Genomic DNA, 14,283 nt, shown 5'->3' with positions numbered 1-14,283 from the left:
GTACAACCCCATCTGAAGCCTGTGAGGTACATACTCAGTATGACTAGCTTGTGCCACTGCCTGTGCTACCATGGCTATGCTTCTATTTTTAGCACACTAGCTCAATGAGAGCTAGTGTGAGAGTGTCTACATGAGCTGGGAATCACGCCCCCAGCTCTGAGTATAGACATACCCTAAGTTAAGCTAGGGACCTGCCAGCCTGCTTCCTGAGCATATATGCAGAGCATAGATCAGCCACATCTGAAGATCTAGCCCAGAATTATATCCAGTTTATTTTTAGTTTCAAAGAATCTCTCCATAAGTATTGTGTGGTGGAAATGAGGAGATAAAATCAAGTTTCACCTGCTGCTTTACTCCCTTAAGCAGGGAAATACAAATCATTCTTTCCTGAAAGTGTATTTCATTTAAACAAGCCCAATTCAATAGCCCCTGGTTTCTTTACAGAACTTGGCCAATTCTGGACATGGCGGCAGCAGCAGCATTATCCATTTACAAGTAAGCACGCTTTCCTGATTGTGTTTACAGTTTAATCCCAACATGTTTCTAAGTGAACTGAATGCTTATTCAGCTCCAGTGGATTAGTTGAATGGGAGCCTTCATTGAAAATGGACAAACTATGGACGGAGAGCTAGGGGATGTCTAAGATTATCTGACAGTGGTCTCAGCAAGTCAAGGATGCTATAAATTAGTGACTCAAGACTATGCCGTTATTTTTAGTAACAATACAATCATGATTCTTTAGTACTCTCAATATCTACGTGACCTTAAGCATCTAGGCCTGCACATCTTCCAAGGCCAGATCACAAGGTGATGTAAACTGGCAAAGCTCCACTGGAGTCCATGAAGATAGATTGATTTGTACCAGCTGAGGATTCTGGCCCTCCATTTTATTCAGTATTAAAAAGATTTTGCAGGTTACAAGTCAAAATTGTAACCTGAGAGTTTACAAGCTCTTTTACATGGTAATAAGTAGTTTGAGTTCTCTACAGACTTCTTCCTCATATGAGATGAAAGTCCATACTCAAATGAGCATTTTCCCTTCTGTACTTATAGTTTTTGTGTCAGCATGTCTCTTTGTAACTGAACAATTAATTAATTAGCAATTAGATTATGTCCATTACTTTTATTGAAGGGTTACATCATACTTTTATATCCTACGAGGAGATAAATGGCTTCTGGATTATGCATAGTCTTACCCACAAGGCAAACAGTGACCTGCCCTCCACTCTTCTTCCCTATTATAATCAGTAAGGCCATGGGCCAGATTGTCAGTTTCACTGAAGTAGCTACACCAGTTTACACAAGCTGAGAATCTGGCCCAGTGTGTTTATGACTGTCATGGCAAAAAACAGTTACTTTAAGGATATTTTAATACATTTGCCAGCCCAGTATGAAGAGAGATCCCTCCATGATTTTTTTTTTGTCTAATTTGGCTCTATAAATGGTCACTAGTGTGGATTACTTGGTTTTTGAAATGGTTTTAAACAATATTATGTTGTAAAGTGAAGAAGATTTGTCTCATAATTGCACATGATTTTTATTTTAAAGTTGTATACCATGGCTTTTCCTTTTTTTTTTTTTTTTTAATCTATAATTAAAGGTTTGCATTTTGCATTTGGCCATAACAAATCTGTATTAAGACAAATCTGTGTTTGGTGAACAGGATTATTTGGACCACTTGGAAATACTATAAAATCAAACAGAACTTATTCTATAAAATGACATTTTCTCTGAAAATATAACAACTGGCACTAGATAGAGTGGTGGAATAACAGGAGGGAAAACTGAACCTCGTCTAGTTTTTCATACCACAAGCATAGTATGGTTTCTTTTCTTGAAACAATATACTATAGGAACAGTTCCTCATCAAAAAGAAATTGGCTTCTGGGCTCTTTATAGAGTGGACACTGTTCCTCGGGCAGCAGCAATATTTATGTAAGCAACACATTAAGAACTTTTCCATTGACTTGAGCAGGAACAGTAGAATTTTGAAACTGCTTCCCCAATATTTTATCCATTGTTTAATTCTATTTTAGGTTTCCCAGAACTTTTTAGATTTATTTATGTTTTTTTTCTGAAAAATCATTTTTATGTTCCCTAATAGATGCGTGTAAAATGTCAGGGCCCCAAAACATCCTTTATCCATATTTTTGTGTGTGATAAGTAAAGGCAAATCAGTATATTTCACTCAGTAGAGGACATAGTCCACTTTCTCTTTGGAAAAATTACATAAATAACCAGAATTATCTTGCTGAAAGACTATGTTTTCTCTTACTTAGAAAGAACCCCCACATGAAAACTTCCCATAGATGTTCTTTGTACAAACAGTACACTCTTTTAACAAACCCCTTTTCCAGGTGATAACTGGTTTCTGATTTCTTTTAAAGAGATCACAAAAAAGCCAGTCCTATGGCCGAGTAAGCCTCTCTCACCGCAGTTTTACTTCAATGTGCTGCTTTCTAACTAAACATGTGCTTACCATTTGATTATGGCTAATTGTTATGGTTGTTGGAGCCTTGCTTAAAGAATTAAATAAATGTGATTAAAAATTGAGAGAGGTGAGTGAGACTCTGGGAAAGCTCATCTAGCTAGCTAGTTTGGGATTCCCATGTCATGTAGAGCCAATATGGCCAGCACATCACCTTCTAGTATATGTAGAACGATGTAGTACATTACTTTGCCCCCTACTCCTAAGCCCAACGTAGTAGGTGTTGCAGGAAGAAGGAACATGGCCAAAACACTGCTGTGCTCTATCAATTGCCAACTATGGAACAGTCCCTTGCGGAGATTCAGGTGTTGTCTACACTAGATCTGACACTACCACCAGTGTGTTAGAATAGACAGGACTCACCCATTTTTACCACAGTTTACTGATGTGGTGATAAAACCACTTGTGCCTGTTCTACAGTAGTGCATCATCTGGTACTAGCAGGAGGGTAGCACATCCCACTGGGAGTAATGCATGAAAATTTCTAGTGTGGACATGGCTACAGTGGAGTCTTCTCCTTCCTCTAGTCTTTCCCTCCCACATATAGGCAAATAAAAATAGGTGTCTTTTGAGCAAGCAGTAAAATATTCAACATACAAACCCATTTACAAGGAAATAAATGGTTTTTTCACAAGGTTGTCTTCATCACAGAGCGGCAGTATCTTTGGTCAGGTAACCACCTTACAAACAAACAGATCCTATTTGACTAAAAATATTACATTTCTCAAAATGAAAATTGTCTTTGTATTCAATTTATTTAATATTTGGAGGAATCCCACCCATACTAAACCAATCCATAGTGCAGGGTGGATGAACAAAGGGAGGCAAACATGGAACCTCCTGAGGTCCTTCACTCCACCAAACAATTTATACATTTCTTTTCTTGAAACAGTGTTGTATTTAAACAATCTATTTTACAAGGAAATGACACGGTTTCTGGTTTCTTTACAGGGTGGACAGAGAGTCAATCCTTGTGATCAAGTGAGTATTCTCCCTTCCCTACTTCCTCCCACTGTACTTGTGTTTTTATCTAACTTGCCTCTTAGTCCAACTCGCAACAAAACATTTATTTACTACTTCCATTAATTGTTGTGTGGCAGCTTTTGTTGAAAGGTAGCATTACTATGGCTAAAGTAATAGAGAAATCTAGAGGATGATGGTGGCTACTTAAATGATAAGTACAGGGTTCTTCCTTTTTTATGAGGTAATAACAATATCCTGGGTTGAGTGAACTCTGAGGCTGAAAATCAAGGTGTATAGAAGGAAAACAGCTCCTTGGCCAGAGGTGGAGTTTGCTAGCCAGTATATGATTTATTACCAAGTTGAAAGATTGTTCAATTATTATTGATTACACTGACATTTTTAATTTGTTTTTTAAAGTTTCAATTAAATAGAAGAAAAAATACAAATAAACCGGGCTGTAAAACTGCTGAGACACAAATTGTTTAAAAATTAATTTCCTACTCCATGTTCATATTTATTTATATTTTCTTTACCCAGGTCAGTAAGGCATTTCTCCACAGTTTAACTCTAATATGTGTGTTTACATTGCATTGCAAGACTGAATTGGGGTGCTTGAAACACTGGAATTTCCTCACTGTTTAAAAAAAAAATGGAGACAGGAGTAGTTGGCCCATTAGGGAGCAGATTGTTATCCAAACGTTGGATACATCCTCTGAGGAGTGACTTCAGGGCAGGAAACTTTCTATGTGGAAACCATATGTACCAAGGGGGAAATTTTCAAAGTAACATGGAATAGTTAGACTCCCATCTCTTATTGAAAGTCAGTGGTCACCTTACTCTTAAAAAATCTGCCCCAAAGTCCTCTAGGCACACAGGTTTCAAATTTTTATCTGAAGTAAGGCACCTACAGAAAAGTGGCCTGATTTTTCCAGAGGTGCTGAGCACCCACCTCTCCTATTGACATGAGTGGTAGCTAGAGATGCTCATCACCTCTGAAAGTCATCAGTGTTATTTAGAGGCCTATAATATGGATTTGGAGGCCTATCATTAGAGACAGATTTGAAAATATTGACCTTAGTACTTAGGTGCCACACTGCAGTTTATACAGGACATTTTGCAGAGCTAGACCACCATAGGGAGATTTTGGGAATTGTGCTGAAATTGTGTCTCCTAGAGTCCCCAGGGCTACAATCTACCCAGAGTGGGTCTGGAGAGAGGAGTGCAAGTTGGGACCATACCTTCTTTCCCCTCTCTAAACACCAGGCAGTGTCAAAGCGCTCTGGTTGTGACACATTCCCCCTGGCAATTTCTTCTAGATTGGTATGGCCTGACAGTGCCCTTCATATAGACCAATGTATAATTCACTAATTTGGCCCATAATTATCTGGGGTATTTTTGGTTTTGGTGTCCGGTGGTGATCAGTAGACACAAAATAAGGACTAGGCAACTCTCTGCAGGCTCTCCCCTAACTGTGTAGATAAATGCAAATCGTTTTCTTTTCCTGAAATGTGGTTGTATTCAAACAACCCTGCATACACAGAAGTAACTGTTGTTGGGTTTCTTTACAGAGTTCATCCTCCTACAACATCATTATCTGTAAACTGGTAAGCACAATCTTACCACTGTGTGTAAAGATTTGTCCTGATGTGCCTCTCACAGTAACCAGAGATGTAGGGCTAGATTCTGGATGGTCCTTACACAGGCATGCAGTGGGGTGGAGGGAAGAGAGAGTTTTGAAGGATTACCGCAAAAAGAATGACCAGAATTGCTGCCCCTTCACAAAGGGGAGCACTGTACCCTGAAGGGGCAGATAGGAAGGAGCATAAGTTAACCATGGCTCTGCCCTCCCCATGGTGGGACATGTGTATGATGTACCCCTTTGTAGGGGTGTAGCAGTTTGCACCTCACCCACTGCACTGGAGAAGTGTGGGAAGCTTTATGAGACAGAATGTGTCTTCACTGCTCCCTATCAATGGTGAAAAGTTAAAATAGGAGCTTATCCAACACTGTTAACTCAAGCAAAACTCTCATCAGGTTAATATTCTGGCAAAACACTTCAGATTCCTCTGTAGTTAAATAACCTGTGTATACACATTTGTCTGACTTTCCTAGGAGATGCTATTAGCTCAGATTGACACCTAAAGAATGATCATTGAATGTACACACACCTGGACACATCAATGTTCATTAGAATTTGCCTCTTCTATGCCTCTGTATAGATTCAAGGCCACTCAGTATATTTTCTCTGGAGGAGATTTGATTACCATTCAGTAAATGGTGCTCTTTCACCAGATATGACCCTTTCGTAGAAGTATACTCTCAACTTTCCATACTGTAGCCTAATGGAACAGAGACAAAGCTTGTACCCTTTTTTGTATATTCCTTCTGCCATCCAGATAAATACAGATGGGTTTCTTTTCCTGAAACAGTATGGCATTTAATCAAGCCTTTTCACAACAAAATTACTGATTTATGGTTTCTTTACAGAGACAATCTTCTACCTCACAGAACAGCAATACCCAAGTCCACGTATGTACTTTTATATCCATTCTATGGGTTTTTTGTATGTGTTTTTGTTTTGTTTTTAAGCACGGCAAGCTTCTAAGCAGCCAAAATCTTAAAACACAGATTTGGTATATTGGTGCCATTGGTGGTGAGAGCTATAAGGGGGGAAAAAAAATTTTTTTATATAACTACAGCAGTCAAATTTACTTCTGTGAATATTCTAGCAAAGGACGCACGTTTGTGGTGAGCCAATACAAATGGTCCAAAGTCAAATAAAGAGCCATTGAGTTGACTGCAATTATTTGTGTTGTTCTTAAACAAGAGCAGAAGGATGCTGTGTAATTACTGACAATCAACTCTACATCCAAGTACTCCAACTCTACATCAGTTAACAGATGTATCCATGCAGTGGATAAATCCCTTTCTGGTGATTTGTTTCTCTCAGAACTCAATATATACAGATCAATAACAGCTAGAACCTCCACGGTTTCTTGTTTCTGTCTAACATTAATGTTAATTTAATCTTAACTTAGATATGTATTCAAGTTGCTGAGGTTCATACAATTAATTTAAAAACCAAGGAACCATTTTTTCACATCTCTGCTTATTCAGACTGTCCTCTTTTTACTCCTGTCCTAACTTTATGTTTATTATTGAATAATTCTGGAACAGTTTCCACTTCCTCTGTTTCTTTTTCTTTCATCTTTTTGGCCTCTCCCAGTTTTTCCCAAATTAATTTCAGACCAGCATATTTTAAAAAGGAACCACACCTATTTGCATTAGGGTCACTATTGCTTAGGGAAGCTGTCATATAGTTTCCAACCCTTTTGCAATTCTAGTCATGTCCTCTGTGTTATTCAAATGCTAAGAATCAGGCATAGTTAGATTCTTTCTTAAATGTTGTACGGACGCGATCATGTGGTTTATCCTTTCATAAAAAAATAACTGGCTTCTTTAGAGAAACCAGTCCTCCTCACAAAGCCAGGTAAACCATATTTATTTTTCTCTCAATTTTTTCCCTGAATGTTGCTTGCAGTAGTTGAGCACTCATAAGAAAACTTACTAGCTCAGACCAGCATCTAAAGGATGGTCATTCCATTGATGGGATCATGGATATCTCATACCTCATTAAAGGCTCAGGTGCACTTAACTACACAGACTCCATATATTCACATGAATACAATTTATGAATACAATTTAAATGAACAGCACTCTTCCATCTGAAAATCAAAATGGTCTCTGCATGCTCAAAACACAACATAACATCACTTTAACTTCTGCAGGTCCCATATTAAATCAGTGGAGTGGAGTCAAAGGTCACTAATACAGTGTTTTCCACCTGTTCCTTTCCTTTCACAACTAGGAAAATACCAATAGACATCCCTTGCACAAATAGTAGAGTATTTAAATATGCTTCTTTTTTTTTCTTTTTTTTTTTTTTTTTACAATGAAATAAATGGCTTCTGCTTCCTTTGCAGGGTCAGTCCACTTTCTCACAGGGCAGCCAAGTAAGCAACCTATTCTCCTCGCTCTTAGTTATCTTCTGAGTAATCAATCGCTTCCCTACTGTTTGGATTATGTCCTTTAGTTTTGGTATAATTTGTTGTTGCAGGGTTAAATTACTCTAGGTTAATATAGAGAGAGGGCTGATGGCAGGGGATACAGAATGCAGAAATGCTGTTTGCAACTGGTCCAAACTAGAACCGTCACAACATAGGCAAATCACTGCACTCTTCTTCACTAGTGCCCTGAAATTATGTCAAAATCTATGGGCCAAATTCTCTACTGGAGTAAATTGGCACCACTCTATTGAAGTGAATAGTGCTATGACAATTTATATCACCAAAGAATTTGGCCTTATTTGTCTCTGTCAAACATGACTTCCTTGGCTTCTTGTTTCTTCCTGTTGAATGGCATTCAAAGATCTAGTAATGCATTTTCACCAGAAGAGCAGTGATAGCTGGTGAGCTTTGGGGCAAGTGGTGCAGAGCAGGGGGGGTGGGGGGGGAAAGTCTGGTCCCGTGAATAACCTACTTGGCCCCTGGAGTCTGCACCAGGGCATGTGAAGCTGGTCCCTGAAGTATATATGTGGACTGGAGAGGAGTTAACTGTAGAGTGCTCTAAAACTGTTGCAAGCTAACTTTTCCACGTTGGCCCTTCTGGCGCACTCTAGATCAGTGGTTCTCAACCTATTTACCATTGTGGGCCGCTTTGCAGCTCTCTGTGTGTTGTGGGCTGCATTCACATGCCATATATGTATGTATATAGCGTGTATATATCGCCCAGAGGATGTCACATGGGCCGCAGCTGTGTGCTGACTGGGCCACAAGCGGCTCAAGGACCATGGGTTGAGAACCACTGCTCTAAAAGGTATCTAGAGCACGTTAACATAGTCCTGACTGAAAGGAGACTACATCAATGAGAACTAGGTACGTTTTAGTCCTCCAGCAGGGTTTAACATGGGTCAGTAAGATATGAAAACTTTAGTGACACTCTATAGTCACTGCAGCTTGTGGCTTGGGAAGTGAATCCAGTACCCTAAACCCCACTGAAAATCAGTGTTGGCTTCACCTTTGGTTAGACCTTAACTACACACGTGCCAGAGGAGTGGTGGTGGAGAACACCTTGCTACTAAATACAAATTACAAATACTGCAAATCTGTAGCAGGCTGCTATAGATTTGCTGTGTTTGCGATTCATATTTAGTCACATGCGTGTGCTCTCTCTCCTTCTCTCTCTCACATACATTCTATATGTGTGGACTTGCATACTTCGAAGAGTAATATCTGTTTTCAGTGTATTCACAACCAAGGGCCAGGGGTAGAATTTTCAGTCATCTGAGTGACTTAGGACCCTGACTCAGATTTTCAAGAATTATTTAGACACTTAAGAGCCCAAATCCCATTGACTTTCAATGAGATTTAAGCTCTTAAAGTAACCTGAGTCTCTTTTGAAAATGGGAGTTAGTTTCCTAAGTCACTCAAGTGCTTCTGAAAATTTTATCCCAGGTCCAAACCCCATTGCAGTCAATGAGACTTTCCATTGACTTCAGTGGACATTGGATCAGGCCCTAAATGTATAAGTACCTTCTTCACTTTAATTTTGAAAGGTAAATCTTTCCATAGTGTAGGATGGCAAGATAAAGGGAGGTAAGTTGGAGAACTTACTATCCTCTGGTGCTTCTCTCCTTCAGACAGAATTCTGTATATTTATCTTCTTGAAACATCATTTCTACAATGAAAATAAATTGTTGGGATTTTTTTTTCCCAGCAGGGTGGATCGGCTTCCTCCAGTGTCAGTACGGGTTGTGGAGACGTAAGTCCCTTTCCTCCTCTATATGTGAAGATTTGTCTCAATTTGCTACTTAGTATTAAAACATTTTGTTATAAATTGGATTGTGCCCATTAACTGAAGTAGGAGCTTTTTGTTTCCATTGTTGTGCCTGAAATTATACAGTGCAGAGAACCAGAGAGACTTGGCTACTGTACTGAACAGGAATGGCCTCAGTTAGACACTAGTATATAAATAATAGGTACAGTTAATGACCCATCCATTTTGAGAATAATCATTAACCATATAGTTCATAAGTACCTGAATTCGGATCCTCTACTCCTCCTAAATCACAAACAAGCACAGCCATGTGTGAATATTTCTCAACTAAATGTTGCTTCATTTAACACAACTACAATCCGAGATACTCTCTCAGGCTGACTCCTCAAGAATGAGAGTTGACTTAGTAGTTTCCTGGTCAAAGACAACCCTTCGTTGGAATTTCATTTCCCCATGTGCACACTTGAAATGAGCTCAGGCTCAGTAACTCTGTATTGAATAGTGAGAACCTGGCTATGTGAGGAGAAAAAGGGAGTCAAATATGAGGTCAAAGTAGTGATAGCGAAACTAGGTAAAAGAATATAGTGGAGTTAATAATGAAAAAGACAGACTGAGACTAGAAGCTTCAGGAGGAAAGAGAAGTTGTTTGCAAGGAAATGAATGATTTGGGTGTCTTTTTACACAGGGTACTTCATACGACAGCAATCCCTGCCACCAGGTGAGTAACCTTTCTCCATTGTTTTTAAGGTTTGCCTTAAACTGGTTCTTAGTAATGGAATGTGTTGTCATAAATTTAATTTCTTGTTCTCAAACGGTGGAACAATCCTGCAAACAATTTCTCTGAAAAGTATGTACAAACCTCATTAGATTTAGTTTAAAAAAAAAAAAAAAAGCACACACACCCCTACATAACTTTAGAGAATTTGACTTGTCACTAAAGTGCCTAAATGATTTAGGGCAAAATTTGAAGAACACCTAACTTACTTGGCAGTTTCTTTTTAATTTAATTAAATTGTAGATCCAGATCATCCCCCCCCCTCCCACCTGTAGGAGGAGGTGTGGGGGATCCTTTCACAGTGATCCCCCTCCCCAACACCAACGTTACCCCTTTGAGGCAGTGAGTTTGGCCCCTTCTGCTGGACCCAAACCCAAACTTAGCTGTGTCTCTGGCCCCTGGCTCCCTGTCATCGTGACTACACTAAAGCCATACCCAACAGTATTTTTATATTTTGAAACTCGTGTTAAGCACAAGAAGAGAGGGACCCTCACTGTGCTGGGTGCTGGTGAAGAAGCAGCTCCTCAGCACTAGAGAACTGAAAGACAAGTGACCAGAGAATAGAACATTAGCAAAGACAGAGAATTCCAGGGCCCCATATTGGGAGTGGGTTGTGTCCTGTAGCGGGGGGAGCACTAGCTCACAATTCCCCTTGTGGCTCATGTCTGTGGTTAGCATTAGGGGAACCCAGGCTCTCTCGCTCCACCAGATTCTAACCTGGAGCCCTGGAACTGTCAGTTCAGGCATGCAGCCTGGGCAAAAGTATCACGATCCCTGTTCCCTGGATCACTTCCTACAACAATTAGGGTTACCATTCGTCCGGATTCCCCCGGACATGTCCGGCTTTTTAAGCTAAAAATAGCGTCCGGGGGGAATTTGTAAATGTCCGGACTCCACTCCCCCCCCCCCCCCATGCAGAGCACGCGTGGCTAACAGTGCTGCCGGCCGGCCGGTGTCACTTACATGGGGCTCCGACACTCAGCCAGAGAGGGCTCCTCCTCCCCCTGCAGCTGAGATCACTCCCTCCCTGCATCGCAGATCGGCTACGGCAGTCTGGAGCTCCTCCCCCGCTGCTGCCCAGCGGCTCAGGCAGTTCCTGAGCAAGTTCACCGAGACATTAGGTGAAGAAAGGCCAACAACAAGGGGGCCAGGGGGTCGGAGAAGGGGCAGGGAGGTTTTGGAGGGGGCAGTCAAGAGACGGGGGGAGTCAGGAGTTCGGGGGGGGCTTTCTGGGGGTGTGGATAAGGTTTTGGGCAGTCAGGGTACAGGTAGGGGGTAGGGTCCTGGGGGGCATTTGGGGGGGGGTCTTAGGAGGGGGCAGTTAGGGGACAAGGAACAGGGAGGCTTAGGTAGGGGGTGGAGTCCTGCGGGGCAATTAGGGGCAGGGGTCCCAGGAGGGGGCAGTCAGGGGACAAGGAGCGGGGGGAGGGTTGGGGGTTCTGAGGGGGGGGAAGTGGGAGGGGCAGGGGCGGGGCTAGGGCAAGACAGGGGCGGGGTTCCTCCCGTCCTCTTTTTTGCTTGCTGGATTATGGTAACCCTATACAACATTCAGTCTCTTTGGAGGCCCAATGTGGGACCAGCTGTCAATTCACAACATGCCCTCAACTGAGAGGGGTCCAGGAACTCAACTCCTTCTCCCATGGGCAGGCGTTCTGCTTTCTCTCTGGAGCTGGCCTGCAGCTCTCTATTGAGGTTTGTTCCAGGCAGCATGGGACTTCTGCTGTCCCCTGGTAGGAACTACTTGTGCAGGTCTACTCCTTTGCACTCACCACCCCGACTGACCTGTGCTGCACCCTTTTAAGCTCCACTTACCGCATGGAAATTTATTCCAACGTGCCTCTTGGTACTGGAACACTTCACTGTAATTTGCATTTTATCCATTAGCTGTTGAGTGGGAATTTTTGTTGAAGGATGAAGTTATATAGAAAATTAGAAGTTGAATTATATTATTTGCTACTAGAGAGACAAGGTGGATGATGTAATATCTTTTACTGGACCAATTTCTGTTGGTGGAAGAAACTTGAGCTTCACGGAGCTCTTCTTTAGAGCGGGTAAACAATGTCACAGCTAAATACAAGGTGGAACAGACTGTTAAGCATAAGACAAAGTGGGCAGTTAACACCTCTGCAGTCCTAGAACAAAGGAGAGTTAGGTTACAAATTGTTGTAATGAGCTATAAAATCAGTGTCTCTGCCAGTAACCAAACTATAACGTAAGAACATAAAATCCTGGGCTCAATGAAGTCAGTGGCAAAACTTCCATTGACCTCAGTGGGGCCAGGATTTCACCCATTCTTTGTTATACATTTTGTATTTCCCTATAGTTAGAAAAGTCATCTTGCTGTCTGACCCAGGTATAAACCATTATCTCCTTGAAATGCCAAAACTGACATTACTATTGTAGATCAGAGTTCCTCCTCATGGATGAATGTTGACCATCTTGGAACCTTCACTTCAGACCATTCATTAAAATTACCCTCCTTGAAGCTTCCGAGTTCCCATGTGACAAACTTATGGTCATTCACTATATTAATGCAATAGAAGGACATGGAGTGCTCCGTTTTTAATGCCATCTACTTAAACAGAATTTTTACTGAAAAATGATACTTTCTGTGGAGACGGTTCAATATTGGGCATCTGAGTGCAGTGTGGAGCATTTAAAAAGGGATGTTTATTGCTCCCCAGTATTTACCTTTTTACTATTTTCAGTTTACATTTAAGTCACATAATCAAGTCTGCAGTATTCACCATTTCCCTAATCCATCCTTCCCCTAAATAAATATCAATAGGGTTCTTTTCCTTAATAAAATCATAGTGAACCAATCCCTTTTACTAAGAAATAATTTATTTTTGGTTTACTTTGAAGACTGGATCATTGTCCTCACAGAGCAATGGCAGTAGCCACATAAATAGCTCTTCATTTTGCTTGTTAAGGTCTCATTTTACTCCTTATCACAAACCTTAGACTTTAGGGACTCTTTATACTACCAAAGCTTTCTATTTGTGTGACCTTAATTTCCAAGCTACAGGCCCCAAGATCTAGTCCATTGTATTTAAGCAATCCATTTTATGAGGAAATAACTGATTTCAGGTGTCTTTACAGGGTTCACAAAGTAATTCAGGCAGCAGTAACCGTGATTGTGATCAAGTGAGTACTTTTTTTCTCCAGTGTGTCTAAGTTTTTGTCCCAACTTGCCTCTTAGTACATGAGCACTAATTTACTTGTCATTCTATGTATGCTCTCCTAATTTTCACCTTTCATTCAGCTGTGAAAACTACTAGCCAGGGTCACTTCTGTTTCTAGATACTGCCACTTTTTTCCTCCGGCACTAGCACAGTGCTGCAGTGTTTTCATTGAAAACACCAAAAGGAATGTCTCTAAATCCCAAATAAAAACTCATGAAAATATTTGAATTAATATTGGAATTTCTAAACTATTATGTATGTGACAACACTTGTATTATGTGATCTTTAACATTTATTTAATCATGGTCAAATGAAACCCTCATTAAAAAGCTTTCAGTGAAGCTACACCAATTTATGCCAGTAAAGAATTTTGGCTCAAAATGCACCAGTGTCCATTTTACTGTCATTTTCAATGATACCTCCCTGCAACTCTAGGAAGCCTTTCATTAGCCTAAGATGAGTGAATAACAGGAGAAAAATTTGTGCCTGGTCCTCCCTGTTTTGCACATTGTTCAAAGAATGTACAATGCTAACAGATCAGAATGGTAAGATTTCAGATTCATTTGGAATCTATTTTACAGCAATATAAACAACTAGCCAAGATACAAGGCAGTAAAGAACCAGGCCCACGGTACACAATCTCCTATGCTTTCATTGCACAAGAGGAGGCAAAATTCTGTAACTTTATTCTATTTAAATAAGTTCTTTAACACATAAATAATTGGTGTCTTTCCAGGTTGACTCCTTGTCATAAGGTGCTGGCCCCTTCATGGGAAGCCTGGCCCCAGAATCCTCTCAAAGAGCTAATTTCAATGGAAAGGAGCCTACCTAGGCATATAATTGAATAATAAGAAGCTGAGTTGGATAAAAGGCTATCAGGGCCAAGCTGTAGGGAGATGCTCACAGAGAGACGCCACCCTATGGGACAGGAACTCTCTAAGACTGTAGGCTCTAAGCAGTAGGGCTGCGTAGCCCTACAGCCAAGGAGTGAGACTTTATTTCAAGTTTATTTTAATTTAGTAAAATAAAATCCCAGC

The 14,283-nt window shown here is 40.7% G+C and overlaps 1 protein-coding gene across 1 annotated transcript in view; it reads left to right on the top strand.

The window, feature by feature from the left end:
* Positions 1 to 14,283, top strand: part of LOC112119379 (hornerin-like) — a 40,947-nt gene that overhangs the window by 19,466 nt on the left and 7,198 nt on the right. Inside the window, exons 14-21 of the mRNA XM_026655533.1 lie at positions 445 to 495; positions 3,440 to 3,469; positions 5,020 to 5,055; positions 5,939 to 5,980; positions 7,435 to 7,464; positions 9,227 to 9,271; positions 9,972 to 10,004; positions 13,164 to 13,208. Coding sequence (XP_026511318.1) covers positions 445 to 495; positions 3,440 to 3,469; positions 5,020 to 5,055; positions 5,939 to 5,980; positions 7,435 to 7,464; positions 9,227 to 9,271; positions 9,972 to 10,004; positions 13,164 to 13,208 — 312 coding nt within the window. The remainder of the gene's footprint in view (positions 1 to 444; positions 496 to 3,439; positions 3,470 to 5,019; positions 5,056 to 5,938; positions 5,981 to 7,434; positions 7,465 to 9,226; positions 9,272 to 9,971; positions 10,005 to 13,163; positions 13,209 to 14,283) is intronic.

The sequence above is a fragment of the Terrapene carolina genome, unplaced genomic scaffold (genome assembly GCF_002925995.2).
Source record: "Terrapene carolina triunguis isolate 2854851 unplaced genomic scaffold, T_m_triunguis-2.0 Scaffold210, whole genome shotgun sequence".
Lineage (NCBI taxonomy): Eukaryota > Metazoa > Chordata > Testudines > Emydidae > Terrapene > Terrapene triunguis.
This window is presented reverse-complemented; position numbering and strand designations above follow the sequence as displayed.